The sequence below is a fragment of the Papilio polytes genome, unplaced genomic scaffold (genome assembly GCF_000836215.1).
Source record: "Papilio polytes unplaced genomic scaffold, Ppol_1.0 DF823934.1, whole genome shotgun sequence".
In the NCBI taxonomy this organism is placed as follows: domain Eukaryota; kingdom Metazoa; phylum Arthropoda; class Insecta; order Lepidoptera; family Papilionidae; genus Papilio; species Papilio polytes.
The window spans coordinates 448,482-469,491 of record NW_013525270.1 but is presented as its reverse complement, the minus strand read 5'-3'; the positions used below and the strand labels follow the sequence as shown (position 1 = coordinate 469,491).

General features: G+C 36.7%; 2 protein-coding genes across 2 annotated transcripts in view; both read left to right on the top strand.

Annotated features, from left to right (window-relative positions):
- Nucleotides 1-540: 540 nt before the first annotated feature.
- LOC106102052 (cilia- and flagella-associated protein 44) lies at nt 541-15,091 on the top strand. The gene is made up of 41 exons (XM_013281458.1): nt 541-684; nt 822-984; nt 1,105-1,267; nt 1,393-1,547; nt 1,907-2,070; nt 2,145-2,275; nt 2,478-2,582; nt 2,660-2,809; nt 3,000-3,059; nt 3,145-3,387; nt 3,791-3,967; nt 4,201-4,392; nt 4,476-4,618; nt 4,717-4,847; nt 5,035-5,215; nt 5,362-5,527; nt 5,594-5,697; nt 5,775-5,877; nt 6,005-6,177; nt 6,290-6,499; nt 6,599-6,709; nt 7,276-7,444; nt 7,594-7,767; nt 7,988-8,185; nt 8,267-8,399; nt 8,561-8,660; nt 8,736-8,838; nt 9,060-9,179; nt 9,370-9,568; nt 9,674-9,833; nt 9,933-10,071; nt 10,518-10,720; nt 11,110-11,338; nt 12,062-12,166; nt 12,286-12,393; nt 12,464-12,621; nt 13,353-13,502; nt 13,915-14,056; nt 14,172-14,328; nt 14,614-14,727; nt 14,920-15,091. The coding sequence occupies exons 1-41, from the start codon at nt 651-653 to the stop codon at nt 15,072-15,074; spliced, it is 6,075 nt and encodes a 2,024-aa protein (XP_013136912.1). The 5' UTR covers nt 541-650; the 3' UTR covers nt 15,075-15,091.
- A 231-nt stretch (nt 15,092-15,322) lies between these two features.
- Nucleotides 15,323-21,010, top strand: part of LOC106101956 (signal-induced proliferation-associated 1-like protein 2) — a 13,317-nt gene continuing 7,629 nt past the window's right edge. Inside the window, exons 1-9 of the mRNA XM_013281347.1 lie at nt 15,323-16,286; nt 16,675-16,908; nt 16,983-17,268; nt 17,929-18,529; nt 18,807-18,942; nt 19,062-19,177; nt 19,468-19,600; nt 20,425-20,592; nt 20,971-21,005. Of these exons, the coding sequence (XP_013136801.1) occupies nt 15,611-16,286; nt 16,675-16,908; nt 16,983-17,268; nt 17,929-18,529; nt 18,807-18,942; nt 19,062-19,177; nt 19,468-19,600; nt 20,425-20,592; nt 20,971-21,005 (2,385 nt within the window). The 5' untranslated portion in view covers nt 15,323-15,610. The remainder of the gene's footprint in view (nt 16,287-16,674; nt 16,909-16,982; nt 17,269-17,928; nt 18,530-18,806; nt 18,943-19,061; nt 19,178-19,467; nt 19,601-20,424; nt 20,593-20,970; nt 21,006-21,010) is intronic.

The following is a 21,010-nucleotide window of genomic DNA, read 5'->3' as shown; positions in this document are numbered from 1 at the left end:
AACAAAGCATATGGAGTAGATGCTAAAGATAAAGTTCGTCATATATGTTGACATTTGTTATTATCACAGCACCAGTGATCTTTTATCACCTGATAAAATAGTAAACATGTCTCTTTTCTATAATTACTCATATAAACTATTTTATTACCACTTTCATCTATTTAAAAGAATCATTCTTTTCTATATGTAGTTTTACGGCTAATGGACAAAAATAAAGGAGATTTTTAAATATTTTGTTCCTCGAAACTCAAACGAAAAGTCATAACAAATTCAAAGAGTAAACAACGTTAAACCGTCAATGTCAAAGTTACAAAGTTTAAAAATAAAAAGTTTGGAAAACTATACGAAATATTCAAATCAATGTTATTATTTTCTTCAAGTTTTTAAATGGGTTATCCACAATCAACAAATATTTTATTTAATCGAATGTTTCCTAATTTGTAATCTAATTACACATTTTTAGAGACAGTTGAAAAAAAGGCTTAAACTCTTTGTTCTCGAGGGACTTAAAATAGCCTTACCAACATTAAGTACAGAAAATATAATTAAGTTGCTAAGCAACAAAATAATTGCAATTTTTGATAAAAATCGATTATTGTTATTGGTAATTGGGAAAGTTGATAGTTTTACTGTATTTTATCTGATTTATAATGGCAGACGAAGAACCTGGTCAACTAGGCGAAGGTAAGCGTAAATGCATTAAAATAACAGTACGAAAAATGATTACCTTCAAAACTTTTACATCTTTCGAACTCAGTTCATCAAACTCAATGAGTAAATGTTTCACACGGCTAAAGTTGTCTAAAGGTTTTTTCCAATAGAGCAATTAGGAGAAGGAGAGATAGAACATCATGAAGAAGAAGTGGTAGAAGAGGAACAAGAACCAGAAGAATCAGTTTTAACAGAATATGATCCTGATGATTTTCTATCAGGCGCTATCAATAGCTTGGATTCGACAATTCCTTTAGATTTCTTAGAGTTTGAGTATCCTTTTGATGTCTATTCACAGAGCGCTTGCCGCGTGAACCTGACTTCGAGCTATTTCTTTTTGTATAGGACTCGCGGTTATGTACATAAACAAGTTTTTCCTTAACATAAATAAAGATATTCTTTTGGATATAACTGTCTCAAGTACTTCAATTTATGTGCATGCGATGAGACAGTAATTTGCTGGTCGGCTGGCAGTATTATAACTTTCATGGATGTGAAAACTAAACAAACTTGGTTTCGTAGAAGCACTACAGGGGGCTCTGTTGGCAATATTACGGTAAAACTTCTTCCATATCTTTCCGTGAAAATTATGATTTACAACTATCCTTTGGACTAGCACTAGATGAAAGTTTTATTTATTCGTTTCTTATGAGTTAATATTCTTATACACGATGTTATCAGTCTTACAGAGTAGATCCGAACTACCGTATAGCAATAGCAGAAGGCAGAGAGGGTGACCGCGACCCTTTAATACTACTCTACACCTGGCCTCAGATGGATATAGACGCCGTGTTACGAGATGGAACGGCTAATGCTTACTCTATTATGGACTTTAGGTATTTAGTAAATTTTATTTGGTAGTTAGTCATTTTTATGGAAGTAAAATAGAATGCAGATTACAAATAGATAATGATGGAAAATCAATCTTTATTTTTATACAATAAGGTGGCATACGAGTAAGCGGCCACCTAAAGCCGCCAAAATGACGAAGCGACCTCAGTCCATAGACATCCGCAATTGCAGATGCGTTGCCTACCCTAAATCTACGGAGGAGAAAGCTTTTAAAAAGATTACGATAGTGATAAATTATGAAATTCACCAACGCCTAAATTTAAAACAGTTAAACCCAGAGTATCTTATCAGTAACATTAGGGACTTCCATTTATAATTCATTAAAAAAATAATACAATTACAGTCCAGATGGAGAGCTTCTTGCGTCAGTAGGCAAAGAACCTGATTACAATTTGACCATATGGAACTGGAAGAAACATAAAATTCTCTTGAGAACTAGTGCTTTCTCTTTCGATGTTAATGCCGCGATGTTTTCAAAATATTGCCCAGGACAATTAACTACGGCTGGTAAGTTCAATGATGTCAAATGTATTGAAATAAAACTTTTAAAATAAGAAACTCGAGGTTTGTTTTTTTATTAGGGGCTGCACATATTAAATTTTGGAAAATGGCAGAAACATTTACGGGACTCAAACTAAAGGGAGACCTCGGGAGATTTGGTAAGACTGAAATTTGCGACGTCCTAGGCGTATATCCTATGCCAGATGAAAAGGTAATGTTTTCCAATACTATTTATTTATGTAATAAAAATCTATTTATGACAATCGTAATCCGAGATATAATAGAAAACCTATGTAAATATCGGCAAATACAATTTTAAATTCATTGTCCTTAGGTCACAATTGCGATGCGTCAATCCTCCTAGTAATAATTAAGCTGAAATATGAACCAAAAACAATTTAATTTACTTTTAGGTGTTGTCCGGATGCGAATGGGGTAACATTCTAGTTTGGGAAGCTGGACTCGTTAAGTTAGAAGTAACACAACGTGGTAGGAAGACTTGCCATAAAGCGCCTGTTGTAAGTGTTAACACACGATAATTGTGAACTGATCGATATAAATGTTTCAATGTTGTCTATCTTGTAAATTTATACAGATTCAATTCATGCTAAGTCCAGCGGGCGACGAGGTGACGACTATCTCGCGGGACGGTTGCGTCCGCGCCTGGTACTGGGACACGGTGGAGCAAGCCGACCCTCCGGAAGACGACCCTTATGTTGAGCTCAATCCTGTTGCTGAAACATGTGTAAGAATAAACTTAGATTGTACTTATAACTTAAGGTAGTTCTTCGAGATCTCGATAATGTTCGTTCAGTTTTGACTCTCGCAAATCATATGAATTAAAACAAGTTATTAGCACGTAACAAATAAAAAGGCTGCCATTTTATTATGAGTACAATAAACAAATCATTCGATACTCTTTATTATGTTTTCAGGTACCGGGATGTCAGATCATGTGTCTCAAACATCAGAAGGATATGTATTGGTATGCACAGGTATTAACCGCATTGTATTTGCATTTTTTACAAAACCCCACCAAATGTTTCCAACTTAAATCTACAGATTAACTAATTCCCACAGGATGGTAATGGTGGTATATGGACGGTGGACATTGAGATCGATAAAATAGAGTGTAATCATAACAAAATATCGACGTACCACTCTGGGGAAGTGATCGCGATGGTGGTGCTCCGCTTGCATCCTATCCTGCTGACGGTGGGCTGCGACGGCGCGCTGCAGGCTTACAGCACGGACACGCAGCTGCTGTTGGCCAGGTATCAGTTCCCCTGCGCTGTCACTTGTATGCTGTACCCGCCGCACGAGGTGAGTTAACATGAAATTATCTTATAAACTGTCAATTCTTGCATCGATTTTATTTAATTTTTTACTAACCTATACTAATGTAAAGAGCAAAGATTTGTATTTTTGTATGTATTGTAATAACTCAAAAATTACTGGACCGATTTCAAGTATTTCTTTCACCATTAAAAAGTTATGTAATCAGTGAGTAACATAGCCTATGTTATTTAATTTCACGCAGGCGAAGTTGCGAACTACTATTCTAGCGATCTGGCACTGATCAGCTGACCGCATGACTAACACTAATGCACTAGATTCAGTTTTATTTCGCTATCGCAATGAATTCATGTAACGACTTACACAATTCCTACCTAATAGATGCTATAAATTATGCGACAGGATTTCCACATTGTATTATTTTATCCAGGTTGATCCAAGTGGGAGAATAATTCTAATAGGATTCTCAGACGGCGTGATGCGAACTCTATTGATACATCCAGATATAATGCAAACAGCCACCGCCCTCATCGATGTGCGGATCCATTCCGCTCTCACCATACATAGTGAGGATTCCGTAAATCCTGATGCACTGGATCTGATTTCGGTAAATTTAACAAGTATTTAATTAACAATACATTACTTCGAACAAATATTGTTATTATTGATCTATGATATATTAGATCTAATAAGTCGTTTCGTGTGGCCACTGTCGATATTATAGCCAGTTGTTTGTTGATGATAACTTTGTCGTCATATAAACGCAGATATTTTTTGTATGAGTATAATTCCATAAGTTGGATTTCTTTTCAATACCAACCGTTAAGTATTTCATTATAGTTGCTCAAGCCCCATTCGAAATCTTTAACGCAAATAACAATCAATAACCAAAACACGTTGCTAGTCACAAGTGGAGAGGACAGTACAATATTTATGTATGAATTGAAAGCTGGTACACCCTTCACTCTGAACAGATTAGGATTTATAATCACCCCTAGTACGGTATCATATATGACTTGGAAACCAGAAGAGGTATGTACTAACCAACATATTTTTTTTATTATACACTTATTTATTTTTTTTGTATCTAAAGATGATGTTGTTCTTGTTTTTAGGAGAGAGTATTACTTTTGTGTGGGCCAGTTGGTTTTTTAATGGAAGTAGTGTTACCTGACGCCAAAGTTCAAAAGTATTCTGAGATAACAACATTCAAATTGGAATTTGTATCTTCTAAACAAACTCAAATTAAGAAACATTTGTAAGTAAAGATTAATTAAATAGTCATGTATTTCGTTGTAGTAATTTATTTTTTATGGAAACCTAATTTTTTACTTCAATTATTTTTATGTGTACTAGCATGCGTCATCGCCCTTTCCCACAAGAAGAGGACCTAGCCAGTATTGACGAGGAAGCATTAAAAGCTAAAGAGGAAGCTGAAAAGGAGAAGGATGACGAAGAAGAAGAATGGATAGGAGAAATTCAACTAAGTGAGACTTAATCTTTTTAATAGCAACCGATTTTTAAACATTTTCGTGCATCTTTGTCATTCATTTCAAAGTCATAAAGTTATGAATCAAAAATTTGCTTGGATATCTTGACATTCGGTATTTATTGCGTATTTGAATATCAATTTACTAATTTCTGGAATACAGTCTTTATTGATTTTAATGTTAGTCGAAGATGAAGCGATAGCTGGTACAACACTGACGTGGGCGGCGTACTGCGAGGAGGGAGTGTGGACAGTGCAGCAGGACACCGGCGCCTTGCTGCTCGTACGACCGGGGCTTAGCAAAATATTTAAGTACGGTCCTATACCTGAAGCGTGGACTGAAGATATTACCACTTTGAAGTTCATGTACGTTATTCTCTAAATACAGTATACTCAACTTTTAGATGTTTTAAATTTATATATTTTTAATAAAAATCTTTTAACGTAAAATATTCATAGTAGTCGTAAATTGTTATTGTAAATGGTGGTAGTTACCATACACCTATTTCCAGATGCGATGGTGCATATTTAATGTTAGGCACAAATACGGGTTACATCCGAGTGGTGAGAATGCCTGTGGAAGATGAAGATAATGAGGATTACCACTACTTGACCTGGAAAATGGCTCAGCAAAAACTGCTGCGCAAACTCAAAGGCAGACGACTGGCTAAAGAAGAGGTTAGATTCTTGTATGTGGAACTATTGAAATAAGGAAAAAGCATTCATAGAAATTTATATTTCCAGACTCAACCAACACCACGCATTGATTTTAATGACTACTATTATCTACCCATGCATGATTTTTACACGGGAGCTATAACTTGCATCGAGATTAGTGCAGATGGAAGGTAATTTAGTATCTAGTTTTATTTTTAGATAGATTTAAGTTACTTTCGTTCTTAAAAATTACTCTTATCAATTCCAGGCGGCTGTTTACATGTGGAAAAGATGGAAATATTTTTTCCTACACCATCAACTTCCCGGAGCCGTTGATACCTAAAGTGAAATTAAAACCAATAGATCTGCCAGTAAGTTATTAATTATTTCTTGTTTTTTTATTGAACTTCAAAGTGTCTTGTTCTGTTTAGGCCAAAAGAAACGCAAGACTAACTTTTTAATATAAAAAACTAAATATTGAATAATTTTTTGCAACAGAAAGTACCAAAGATGAAAGAACCGAGTACCATAGATGGGGAACTGATGTCTCACGAACAACTGAAACAGAAGGAAGAGTACGATAAGAAAATGGCGATAGCCAATGCTCACAAGAAGCTAGTTCGTGATCATCTCGCAGAACTTACTGTTGAATATAACAAACTTATCAAAGCGTTAGTTAAAAAAATATTTAAAAATTAATTGCATTATTACTTCACATTATAAACTTTTCATGGTATCTAAATGCAACAAGAGCATATGTGAATAAAAATACCCGTTTTCTAGGAATAAGGCACTACCATATTCTCAACAAATCGATGTGACGCTGGACCCTCGACCACTTATAGAACAAGAGAAGGAGCTAGACGAAGCCAAGGCTCTAACAAAGAGGAAACTCGCACATCAGTTGGAGGCTTCCGACTTGGGCTATCAGAAAATGTACACACGAAATATAATACAGCTTGATGTATTTCCCTTTACACTTAAAGCCATCAGGTAATTTTCATTACTAATTTGTAAAGATTTAGCTCTTAAAATTTCACAAATTTGAGCAACAATATTGAACTAGATAATACGCATTTAAATTATGAACAGGGATCCAAATATAATGTTGAGACCTCTGCGACAGAAAAATCTTTCTAAAGCATTCTATGAACAGTTTGATGAAGTGCATCAGAAAATGGCTGAAGCCGCTTTACGGGGAAGGTAAGCAAAACGTGCAGCATTAAATGATTTCTTCTAAAACATAATTAATCATACTTCTTTTACATGCTAACCTTAGGAATCTTAATTTATTGGCATTATCGGATATAGAATTGAAGTAAGTAGAGGTGGCATGGAGCTGTTTCAAACAGAATGTTGGCAACTAAAAATGTTTGGGCACAACACTTTCAAGAAATTGAATGAATTGTTTGTTGCACAAGTTTGCGCACATCGCACAGAATATGGACGTTATCGTTTTCATTTTAATCTTCATAAAAATATGCTATTCTCTTTGTGTATCTTTCTTTGCAATTTTTACTGCGTGTTTTCTCTTTTCACAGCGGCATTTTCTTTTCAACTTTCACGCTGATCTGTCTCAGCAAAGTGTTCTTTATGTGATTATAACATGTTTCAGCATTATGTTGTTATCATTTTAACCGTTATCTTGTTGCTAAGGCTCTTAATAATTTTGTATGTTGATTTGTTTTTGCATGACTGGTCCACGTTTTATACATAATTTTTGTCCAAAAACGGATTTTGTTTCTTATAATTTGTTTTTGGTAATACAGACGGGCGGACTCCATCGCACGTCGGGTTATTTCAAAGAAAGCCTCGTGGGGTCCACCGCGAGTGGCTTCCTTCTTACTGGGACTACCGCCTCGTGCGCCGCATCCATTGAAAAAAGCTATTAGAAATTACTATCAGCGTTTGAACCGTCATCATCTACAGTTTATTGAGGTATTACATAGGAGCATTTATTCCATGACACTTTATATGAGTTAACATATTAAATTTTGGATTTCGGAATACTATCAAATTGCATCTTTTCTATGGTGTGATCGCAAATTCAATAGATTAGACATTTTAGCTCGAACTAACTATTTTAGTGGCATGAGCATTCAGCTCGTAAACCAGACCCGAATGCGATGCCGCCGGGCGCGGCTGAAGCTCTCAAAGAAGCGGAGGCGACTATTGGCAACAGATTGCTGAAGACGCAACCGGATTATGTCGCACCACCGGGACACAACACGCAACTAAGGATATGCACGACTAGAAAAGAGGTTTGATTTTAGATGCGGGAATAATAATAGTTATGGCGATGGCGGTCGCTCATTAAATCTAAATAGATCCTATGATAAAAAAGTTTATCGCAAGAAACAGAACCTCAAATTTAAGCTTCTCGAGAAATAAAAGCTATTTAAGTAACCACAGGCCCTTATATAATAGCAATGTATAATAGTTTTATGTTTTAATGTATAAATTATTTTTTTTATTGATTAGATCCACGACAACAAACACGAGTTCAATGAAAAGGTTCTCGAGTTGCGTCAGCACAAGCTGCGGCTGGTGGATCGCATGAAGTCGATTGGGGACAGACTGGGAGAGATCCGCTTGGAGATACCACACAGCATGGTGAAGCACCCACCGCAGGTGCCGGCCATCGATGAAGCCCTGGAATTCCCGGAGAAAAATTTAGAGGTTAGATCTGACTTGGCGAGAGATATATTTATCATAGTGTGCCAAAAGTTTTATATCTAAAAGTATTCATGATTTTTTCAGATTAAGCCAGAAGTAACGGTAAAACATCATATGGCAATGACGAAGAAGATTCAACAGGACAGAAGGAAGTCATTAGCACCGTCGCAGCCGCGCTCGCGTCCTTCACGTGTTGCGAGATTCGTGCCCATAACAGGTTTCCTATAATATTTAACACTGACCATTTCCTCGTTTTCAAAGTACTTACATGCCATAAAAAACCGTTTATTTTTAAAGCGCATTAACAGAGATGTAAGGAATTTGACAAAGAATTAGAACAGGAATTCAAACTCATTTTCATTAAAATTCATATTCCAGTAACGCGACCGTTGGCTGCTTCGTGGGAGCTTTTAAAATCAAAACAAGATCAAGAGACGTCTGCTACAGAAATAGAAATTAGAGAAAGACGTGTCAAACGGTATTATCACAAGGACTCTACTAGAATTCCAGATTTAATGATCTGACTGTTTTAATGCATTTTATGTTTTTGTAGACACCTTTACGAACAAGACTTGTTGCTGGCGGACGCCGCAGTTTCAATACAGCAGTTTGATTCCCGTTTAAGAGAACTCCAAAGAGAGCGCATACGAGTACAAGTATGTTTAAAATAATTGTTGATGTTACTAAAGTAGTCCAAGATTTTGAACTTTATCAAAATAAAATTAAAAACAGCTCAAAAGTCGGTGCTGTCACTAGAAGATTATACGTGAGTTGAGCCGTTTTTAATTCGTTTTTTGTTATGAAATCTTTCGGGGTCCCAGCATATCGATGATGTCAATCTTTTACTCCATGTACATTGACCAATGTTTGTTTTTAGGAAAAGAATCAACTTCTGGAGCTGCATTTGTATCAATTGCATCGTGAAATGAATGTTTTGAACCGTTTCGAAGCGCACGAAGACCGACTGGCTGAGCGCGTCTACGTCAAACTGATGCAGGTGAGTTAAGACCACAGATAATATACTAGACAACGATATTGTCATCATCCCTCTCATTTAAAAAAAGAATAGAGTAAAGAAAAAAAACAATCTTACACGCCATCTGCTTATTCCTAACTGGCCAGTATGTTTAGAAAAATTAGTTGGGATATTGCTTTCGTTTAATACTAAGCAATTAATCGTCAAACAGATTCGAGGAGTTCAGGAGCAGGTCGAGGACTGCGAGCATCGTATCGATGAGCATTACACGGAGAAGGAAATGCTGGACGCCGCCTGCCAAGAAATACAGTCGCAGTTCAAGCGGCTGGTACACGACAACAAGTTTGCTGACTTCTTACGAAGGATCTTTAAGAAGAAGTACCGGCCTCCTCGGGATAGAGATGATGATGGTGACATTTAATTATTACGAATTTTACTTTATAGTACAGATTTAAAATCAGTTTACAGTCCTCGTATTTAAAATGTATAACATGTCAAGTGTACAAATACTTTAGAATCTTCGGAATCGGAATCCGAGTCTTCGTCGAGTGAGGAAGAAGACGACGCGAGTTTGGACAGTCGCGACATCGGGCCCATACGACTGGACCCCAACGTCTGCCCTGAGGGCTGCGAGCAGGAGATCTATGATAAGACATATGACTTACGTAACACCAGGTTAATGACCATCAATGTCACTTTTACAATCTTCATAAAAACCAGTCTACAAATACGAGTTACAGTTAAAAAAATATTAAATATTTCTGAAACTTTCAGGCACCGACATGAGCAGGAAATGATAGAAAAAGACCGTCTGGTAGAGCTACTGCGCAAAGACATCGAGGCTCACAACAAAGTGAAACGCACGTTGACCATACAACTGGACAAGAGGAAGAACGACCTCAGAGAATTTATGGTTAGTGTTTTGTTAGAAATACAATAGTTATTAGTATTTAGTTAGAAATTAATAATCTATCTGCATTAGCTAGCCTCATAGTCTACTACTCATATAGTTAAGGGTACAAAAGAGACAACATTTACGTTGCGTTCAGTGCCACTGATTCGCCTGGAGATTTATCTGTCATACGATACAATCTTATTGTTACTAAACGAGTTAAAAAGATAATTACTTTAATATTTTTTAAAACAGTGTTTATATAGATTTTAATGGCTGTTAAAACTATATTACGAACAACCAGAAAACCTCTTAATAATATCAAAATGAAACAAGCATAAAAACTCTTTCACTCCAAGATCTCAGTCTCCTGTATTATAGGTCCCCACCTAGCTAAGGAAGCAGAAAACTAATGATTATTGTGCAACTGGTTTGATTAATAAAGTGTTTTCATTTTTATTTTATAGATGGAGAAACAGAACTGCATGAACGAAGTGGAGCAAGTGGTGGTGCTGCGCTACGACCAGCTGCGCGCGTCGGCGCTGCGCGGCTGCACGGGCCCGCAGGGGCTCTCCAACACGGTGGTGTTCCCCGAGCGCCTGCTGCACAAGCTGCGCCAGCGCGTGCTCGAGCTGCGCGACGAGATCAAGCTGCAGAGGAAGAGACATAAGTAAGCTAACGCGACAACTAAATCATACTAATACTAGCTTTCACCCGCAACTTCTACCTACGTGTTCTTCCAGACTATCCTCTACATCTATACCAAAGTTCTTCGAAATCCGTTTAGCCGTTTAGGCTACATACTTTAACAAAGATCCATCCATCCATCTAATCTGTCACATTTATATTTGTATGATTATAAATGCTATAGTTTAGATAGATGGATGGATGGATGTATGTTAGAGTTTGTAGTCTAAACGGTTGAACGGATTTCGATGAAATTTGGCATAGACGTAAAGGATAGTTTGGAAGAACACAGACTTATCACTTTTGTTTTTTTCAATTGCACGCGGACGGAGTCGCGGGTGAAAGCTAGAATTAAAATTGTTGGCACATCAGGATAAACCGCACACATCTGTTCCGTATGAACATTGACCTGCGAGCGATGGAGGAGCAGGCGAGCGAGCTGCGCGCGAAGATGCGCGACGTGCTGACGCGCAAGCTCGGCAAGCCGCGCCGCGTCGACCGCACGCTGGACGACCTGCTGCGCCAGATGGCGCGCCGCCACAAGTTCACCTCCGCCGTCGGCACCATGCCGCAGATGCAAATGCAGATCCGCCAGTGGCACGTTAGTCACACTTCGCAACATTTTACAAACGACATATATTTTTCTCCCTTTCCAAATAAATTGACTATTTTTTAATATTGTTATCTTACTAATATTATAAATGCGAAAGTTTATTTATCCATATCGATGTTAGATTTTGTAGCCTAAACGGCTGAACAGATGTAGATGTAATATAGAGGTTAGTCTGGAAGGAGACATAAGCTTTTTAATTTTTTATTACGCGCGGACGGAGTCGCGGACGAAAGTTAGTTTCTTATTCATTTATTTGCGTTATTTTCGCATATAAATTAGACGTGTTATACAGTTTTTAATGCAATTATGCTCATTTTTGTTTTGTTACCTTATCAAATTCTGCAATCTTTTTTCTTATTCGTAGGGCTCGAATTATCGATTTTTCTATTTTTTATATTTTCCATTTCACTCATAAGTACGACTATCACTTTCTATTTATTAATGCTGCAACTGACGTACTGCCACAAAAGGTTTTTGCAGAATATCAGCGCTTCTTACTACAAAGTAATAGGCACATAGCCGATAAAAGGGCTTATCCATTCAGCATAGCAAAGTTAGTAAACACAGATTCATAACTTAAATACTTACTAATGTGTTCATGTATTTTTTTCCTCCGTGATTTTTTGTCAACTGTTTAATTAGATGTATATGTTTGCCTTCCATATTGGTTTATTATTTACTTAAATTGGAATTTTAAAAAATATGACGCAGGAACGCCTTGGAGAATTGGAGAAGAAATATTTGAAAGAATTGGATCATTACTCTGAGCGTCTACGCCTAGCTTCAGCTCTACAAGCGGACATCTTGCCTCAGAAGGTTCTTTTATCATTGTAACCGGAAAATATTTGTTTAATATCAACAATCGCACAAAGATCTTGCCCTTTTTATTACCATTACGCCATAAACTAAATGTATTAAATCATCATTATTTTCAGCCGTGTAAAGATCCAAATATAATGGTTGGGAGTTATGAACCGGAGCAATACCAACGAGACGTGGTCCGTCTACGAATAGTGAGGTCGCAGCAACTGCACCAAATAGCGGTATTAATATTGAGCTGATTTATCCTGTGTTACTTTAAGTGCCTTGCTAGAGATTTTGCTTTTATTATAGGCTCTGAAAGAAGAGATAAAAGGTCTTAGAACAAAGCCATTCTCTGGGAAATTGGACGTGTTGCGGAGACCGCCGCCCCTCGAAGCTGAACAATCGGAACTATGTCTTAGTCCAATAAAACGAACAACCAGACACACCAAGAAGAAATATTTTCCAATGTAATGACAAGTTATTACAACTTGTTTGTTTAATAACACTTCTAATCGTTACGGTTTGTCAACAAACTAGTTTCAAATCATATTGATACTAGTTAATATTATAAATGCGAAAGTTTAGTAGATGGATGTTTGTTAGAGTTTGTAACCTAAGCAGCTTTTTTCTTTTTTTTTATATATAACATAAGGTGGCAAACGAGCAAGTGGCCACGTGAATCCGCCAAAATGGCGAAGCGACCGCTGCCTATAGACATCCGCAATTGTAGATGCGTTGCCTATCCTTATCCGACAGAGGAGGAGACGCACATAAAGAGGATATTTCCCCTTCCTATGCATCTCCTCCTCCGTCAATTCCATTTCCCTTTCCCATCCTCTCCTTATAAGAAAAGGGTGGTAAAGAAAAAGTGACTTAAATTAGGCCTCCGGCACCACACTCATCAGACGAAACACGGAATTGCTTTCATTTCACGCCTGTCTTCTGTGTGGTCGTGGTATTACTGGGGGCGTGCCGGCCCTGCAGTGCTAAGATGTTAAAGCAAGCACTACCACTGTCAAAATTCGCTGAACGGATTTCGATGAAATTTGGTATAGATGTATAGGATAGTCTGGAAGAACACATAGGCACTTTTGTTTTTATTTAATTCCAGGTTGACGGAATCGCGAGCAAAAGCTTATTAGTTAATAATCTACAAACGGTATATAACAATTCTTAATTTATTTATGTTTGTGTCTAGTACACCGATAGGTTCGCAGACGCAGGTGGTGCAGGAGGTGAACGTGATGTCGCTGCTGTTCGACTGCCTGGACGCCATGCGCGTCACACGAGACGACGCGGAAGAACTGCTCAAAGATCTCACAGACCAACTGCCTGAAGTTTTAGCTGGGTAGTCTCAAAAATATCTCTATACTAATATATTTAAGCGTTTATACGCACTTCTTAGTTATATAGGATGTCCCCAATCACAGCACATTTTTGAATATCTATTATTTTAATAAAAATTCCTACACTTAAAACACGCTTTTAGCTATACGTTTTCACGCTATTCAATTTAGGAAGTAAATAATCTGAAAAAAAAAACATGTTGGAAAGGGACAACAACTTTAAGCCAATAGCAGTAAAGAAGCAAGGTTACCATGGTAACGGTATTTGAATTTTGACATTTGCGATTGAAAGTTTTACAAATGTAAACAGTAAAATGAAGTTCTTATAATTTCATGCAGACAAAGTCGCAAGGGAACAGCTACAAATACAACAACGGGTAATAAGTAGAAAATTATTAGGATTTATTATTTTAGAACAAAATCTCGCTTCGAAGTGATCGACTCGCTCGTTCGCAAATGGCTACTGAAACACGGCGGCGATCCGAGTCTTTACAAGAAACAGACGCGAGCTTTCGACACCCTCGCCGCGCTGGCAGACCGCCTCATCAAGGAACATGTAAGTTGTATTTTGCCCTAGAAGCCGACGTTTCATTTAATTTCCAATGATATTTATATCGTGCATTATACTGTTCATGTTTTTATATTGAAAATAATTTTGCATGTTTCTTTAGATTGCAGAGATGGAAGGAGCAGAACCCAAGGAATTGCAAGTAATGAAATCATTAGAAGATGCTTTAAGAGAAGTATCGGATAAAGACCAATCACTTCACAAACGGCTCGGGCCGGCAATAGCAGCGCTGATCCACACCACCGATATAGAGGAATTAGGTTACTTTTTCGTTCTTATAATGACAAAGTTATTGTTATATTATAAATGCGAAAGTTTAGATGGATGGATGGATGTTTATTAGAGTTGTTTGAGCCTAAAGGCCTAAACTGTTGAAAAGATCTCGATGAAATTTAGCATAAATGTAGAAAATAGCCTCGAAGAACATATAGGCAACTCACTTTTTTAATTCCACGAGGACGGAGTTGCGGGCGAAAGCTAGGATTATCATATTTAAGCGCGCTACAAAGTTTTTATGACTATTTATAATAACTGTGCATTTGCAGCTACTCAAACGACCATGACATTGTTGGTCAATTCACTCATAGAAGGCGATCACAGACTTACTGCAGAGTCTATTGACCGCATTCAGCCCGAAGACGTTATAGAAGACATAAGGGGTTCGTTAAATCAGTATATTATAATACAATATTATTCAACACATGAATATTGGATGTCAGACAAATATTGTTTAGAAATGATTGTCAGTCCATACAAACGGACACTGAGCAAGCGGTTGCTGTTTTTGCAGACCTATAAAAACAAAATCATTTAGAGCTTTGATAATTTAATACGGAACTTGTTATTTACAGAATGCGGCGTTAGGGCTCCAATTAATGCTCTAAGGAAAATAGTTAAATTCGCTGTGGATTGTCTCCGCGCCCAGCTTATTGGACCCGAAGAAGCAAAGTTCTTGGATGCCGAAGTTACTAAAGCTTTGTCAGTTGAATCTATTAGTAAAAAATGATATTAAAGTTCGTAGAACATAAATTCCTTTTTATTATATTATTCCCTAATGCGATCGCAATATATTTCTATGGAATTATGGTATCCAGATCCTTAATGTATCACGCAGCAAGGTCCTTATAATTTGTCATTATTTTGTTTAAAACCCATAAGTAAAGAAACTTGAAGTTGTTGTTATCTGGCAACACAAATTTATACAACCTGTATTTTTACTAATTTTCTTATTGACAACACTAGCAGTCAGTTGAAAAAAAATTGCAATGAATATTTTGTTCTTTACTTACGAATTTATTTTAATTTGACAAAAATTATAAGTACTTTAGTGCAAATCAATGTTATGACTAACATTTACATAACTGCGAGATTTACGAAGGATTATTGTTATAATGTATGAGTTGTTATTACTTAAAGTTTCTTGCTACATTCTTTCACATAGTGCCTTATAATGAGACTTCGTGGTTTATAGTAATTATGAAGAAGATATATTTACGTATGCAGGTATAACGACCGTGAATGAATTTATGAAGAGAAAAGTGAATGCAAAAAGTAAGTACATGTCAAAATTATGCCATGTACGCTCCAGATCACCTCAGACGGAAAGAAGTCAGAGATGTTATGTACCGCAGCAATTCAAGTCTTGACTTGATATACACTGAGCATCCATCGGGAAATGGTTTACGACGGGAATATGGGAGTCATGGATCTATTGACGTAATAGGTGGTACCAGTGATAGACTACCAGCAATGGTGCACAATTACAGCGGCGTATCTACTTCAGATAAACAACCGGGATTAGGTCGAACGGATCGACTGGCTGAAGTCTTGGCAAGTGATCATGCCGATGGACCACCTCCCAGATCCAGTGTCAGTCCTAAGCCACGCCTTAAGCTGAATAAGTTATGGGGTGGAGCTGCGCCCGTGCTACGTCAACCACTTGATGACGGTGCTCTTCCATCGACTGTCCCAGAGGAAGTAAAGAGGAAACAATTTGCCCATTATGATTGTCAATCTTTGATGGCTAATTTAAGTTATGCAGCAGAAATACGTGGAGCACTGTTGAGTAGACGTCGTAACACAACTACAGGTGCATCAGCAGCATCACTTTTGGCGACGCGCGGGCTTCCTCCAGGCGAGGATGCTGTACCGGATACTGGAGATGGAAGATCTAATGAACTCTTAGAAAGTTGTCCCTTTTTTAGAAATGAATTGGGAGGTAAGTCTGTGTGCTGAAGTATGAACTCACTACAAAAAAGTTTCAGTTTTTTATTACTTAGCAACACTTTAGTTGCATAGACATAGTCTTATTCAGTACATTCTTTATCAATGACTCATAGAAACTGGTTCCTGTCAACCACTTCTGTGCTCCTAACTGTAAATTTTGCTTCTCAATACACTGTATATATTATGTCCTTTATAATACTGAAACAATTACATAATTACAGCACATTATTCAAAACATATTTAATTCAATGGATTAAATGTTATGTTATTGTGTAAAAATATGAACTAATTAAAATATAAAAGAATACCTATCAGAATCCAATTATGATACAATCAATAAGCTTGTTATTATAGAAATCATCCTATTCTCTGTCATTCAGGTGAAGAAGAGCGCTGTATATCCCTGTGCTCACGAACTGCCCGTGGAGCGATACCAGGTCAATACGGAGGATGGCATCGGCCACGGGCTGCTTATGGCTTCTCTGTATTAGAGTTTCCGCCTGGACACACACATTGGCGGCAAGGCTGTCCATTTGCAAGGTCTCTAGCACCATTGCCTGTGGAAAGTCAAGATCTGGGAGCTTTATATTATAGGAACTACTTTTACACACAGCGTAAGTTATCCTTCTATGCAGTTATCAAATGTTATATCTGAATTTAATTCAATGTTTTATTAAAAAAATTGCAGCACACCAAAATTGGTTCGGAATGGAAGAAAATCTAGGACCTGTAGCTATATCCATAAAGAAGGAACGGGTTGAGTTACGTCGTGGCGGTGGAGATGCGTTAGCCCCTGCATCCCAGTTGGCTTGGCACTATCGTGTTATTGTACGCACATCGGAATTACTCACGATACGAGGCTCTGTGCTAGAAGATGCTTTACCCACAGTCAAACCAAGCAATAATAGTGCCACCTACAATACCAAAGATGTCTTGGAATATATAGCTCCAGAAATACAACTTAACTGCTTAAGGTAGGATATAATGAAAATAGAGAACTTTATTTAAATTAAATATAACATTTATGTCCTTTTCTAACATAAGTGTATGGTCTACAAAACCACCATCAATATTAGATTTGTGAACAGAGAGATGGGTAAAAATTTAAAAAATTGGTTTCTTTTATTAGCAATGACACATACATAATACATCATATTCTCAATAAGCTTTATTTCTGTATTGCAGATAAACTGTAGATAAGTAGTTAAATACATATGTAAACAATAATCAAATTAATGTGATATGTCTTCTTCAACTGATCACTTAATCATAAGTTATCTAAAATTATTATTACCATATTAACAATTTACGTCACCTGTAATTGATTGTGATTTCATTCTGATTGATTTCTCCACAACCTCTAAGATTTAGCAAATAATATGATCTACTGTGTAACTAATTAAGTTAAGTCTTAAAAGATGTTGCTTAGCACTTTGTACAATGTTTTATAGCTTTAAAAGATATCATTATCAACTTGCCCTTATCCCTTATTAGGGTCGGCACAGTATGTGCAGCTACCATACATCTCTATCAGCGGCCATATCTGAATCCACTCCTGTTTTATAATTTATGTTTTTTACAATGTTTTATAACTTTAAAATACATGTTTGCATTATTATTATACATTATTTCAGACTGGGTATTACAAATAGTGGTGCTGAAGAACAATTATTACGTTTGGACGAACAATGTGTGACAAGACATTACAAAGTAGGAGTAATGTATTGCAAGAGCGGACAATCCACAGAAGAAGAAATGTATAACAACCAAGAAGCAGGTCCTGCGTTTGTAGAATTCCTACAAATGTTAGGACAGACTGTCAGATTAAAAGACTTTGATAAATACAAGGCTGGATTGGACAATAGGACGGATTCAACAGGCTTGTACTCTGTGTACACAACATACCAAGGCTGTGAAATTATGTTTCACGTATCAACAATGCTACCGTACACGCCTAATAATAGACAACAATTGTTGAGAAAACGACACATTGGCAATGATATAGTAACAATAGTCTTCCAAGAACCAGGAGCTGCACCATTTACACCGAGGAATATACGATCTCAGTTCCAACATGTTTTTGTAGTTGTAAGAGTTATTGATCCATGTACAGAAAATACACATTACAGTATAGCTGTGAGCCGAGCGAAGGAAGTGCCTTTATTTGGACCCCCGATCAAAGATGGTGCTGTTTACCCTAAGGGTGATGCTTTTACCGAGTTATTATTAAGTAAGGTAAGCTAAATTCAACAATCCACAACAGCCATTAATTATATCTTACTTCTTACTTATATTATAAATACAAAGTTTAGTTTGATGAATGTTTGTTAGAGTTTGTAGCCTAAATGACTGAATGGATCGCAATGAAATTTTACATAGATGTAGAGGATAGTGTGGTACAATACATAGACTACTTACTATATTATTTTTTTGTTAATACCGTAGACGGAATCTTGGGCAAAACGCAGTTTATAAAAAGTTAAAAGAACTAGTGAAAGTGCTTGTTTTTCAGGTGATAAATGGTGAGAATGCAGCTATACAGTCTCCTAAGTTTAGTACGATGGCGACGCGCACACGTCAAGAGTACCTGAAAGATTTAGCTAAGAACTATGTTACCGCAACTACTGTTGAAACTGGACAGAAATTCTGTATGTATCATTTTAAAACAATTATTTTAATCCATCAAACTATTTTAACTTTCTTATAGGTGTTAACACTTATAAAAATTTTGTTTGTTCTGACTAAATATGTATCTTTAATATTTCAGCAATTTTTTCTTCACTGTTAATGAAAAGTGGCAACAATTCAAACAGCAGTACAGTTATACCGCGTCTTGATAATTGCACTAACGATGTTCTAGTGAGAGGGGCATTGTGCTTTCATGTAAGTTAAATATCATTATATCTTAATACTTTTTTTTTTAAATCATCCTAATATTTTAAATGCTCTAAAAGTTTTATATGGATGTTACTAAGTATTAGCAAAACGAATTATGATATTTAGTTCATTTAAACCAAAAAAAAATAAATTGAAGTAGTATAATCTACATTTATTGATCTGCAGCTTGAAGAACACATATGCTACTTATTTTATATTTATTTTTCGCAAAGAGATTCGCGGGCTAAAGCTAGTATTAAAATAAGTTGGAAAATAAAACGTATCTTGTGTATTAGGTTCAAGTACAAGACGAGGGCGCGGGAGGCAACCTGCTGGACTGCATCATGGGCGTGTCTGCGGACAGCATAGTGCTCATAGAGGATAGCTCGCGACAGATCGTGTTGGTACTACCGACGAACACACTGCTCGGTATGTTTGTCTCGCTTTTTCTTAATGCATCTTTATATATCTGTTTCACTCGTTTGTTTCGTTCGAACATCATTCGATTCTAAATATCTGGATTGTTTGAATGTTTAGCAAAATTTTTATTTAAAAAATCGTAGAACATGTTGAAATGTTATAATGTAATCTCTGAATACATAGAATTTGTCATAGAAAGAGAAATACCCTATGCATAATGATTAAGGGTTGGGGAGCGATTCTAATGAATGACGACACGACGCAAACAGAGATGAGGTTAGATTGTTGGTTAGGTTAAGCGCTATTTGAGTACCTCATGCTCGGTGAAGCTGTAAATGGCTCTTAAAGACAAACAGTGATAACTTAATCAGAAAAATAGATAAATATTAACTAAATTGTATATAATTTCTTAAGGAATTATTAAAAAAGAACTAGTTGATAGATGACGGACGATATGTGAGTTAAGCCATCTAATTAGAGTGTAACTAATAACTTTAACATCTGTAAGCAGCACGATCTCGATCCATTCACAACGAGTGTGTTGACGGCAAGAAGGCGCTTAGCTCTTGACATTTTTATTAAAAAATGAACTGTTACTGATATTTTTAATACTTTGTACCTGTTATATTTATATTGTATTTAGTTATTTTGTACCTATTTTATGCTATTTTATATTGTAAATAACTATGTAGTACCCAGCAGCATTGCCTGTTGTTTGTCTCTGCTATAAGCAAAAACTTTTTATTGGCTTTCAGTCATCTAGTTTATATCTACTTAGATTAGTTTAGGCTGTAAGTTTTCCATTTCTTAAATGAATAAATAATTAAAATCAGGTTGGGTGGTGAGCGGGGGGTGGAGCCGCGTGTACTACCACCGCGGCGAGAGCGTGCGAGTGCGCGGCGCGCCCGACGCGCTGCTGCGCCGCCTGGCCAGCGTCGCGCCGCCGCACGCGCACCATCTGCACGAGATCACCCTCGAGCGAGGCCAGGCTGCGCAACTAGGTATGCCCTTCTAAAACTAATAAATATACACATACTGTACTTTTATATAGATAAACTGTACATTTTTTACATAGGCAAACGGCTGATTTTTCCATACAAACTACACTTTTTTATTGTTGATAAACTTATTTTGTACCCCAAACATACTCCATATTGATTGTTTAAACTCATAAATTTCAGAGCAAAAAATACTCAGAAATTTATTAGTTAAATCACTTTTTCTTACATAATTATACAACATTACTTACCCTTAATAATTAATGAAACATTTCTAAGTAATTGAAAAAAATGAAAAAGCATAATAGTATTCATGTATTGAAATAGTGTTTTCTCTTAGTTTTAATATTGGTAGCAGATATAGAATGTACATGTTTGCAGGTTTCCACGTGCAGCCGGACGGGCTGGTGACGGCGGTGGA

Excerpts from the sequence above, each read along its gene's own strand:
- LOC106102052 (XM_013281458.1), top strand. The coding sequence starts at position 651 with ATGGCAGACGAAGAACCTGGTCAACTAGGCGAAG. Across the intron at positions 4,393-4,475 it reads TGACTTGGAAACCAGAAGAG|GAGAGAGTATTACTTTTGTG; the intron begins GTATGTACTAAC and ends TCTTGTTTTTAG. Across the intron at positions 5,528-5,593 it reads GACGACTGGCTAAAGAAGAG|ACTCAACCAACACCACGCAT; the intron begins GTTAGATTCTTG and ends TTATATTTCCAG.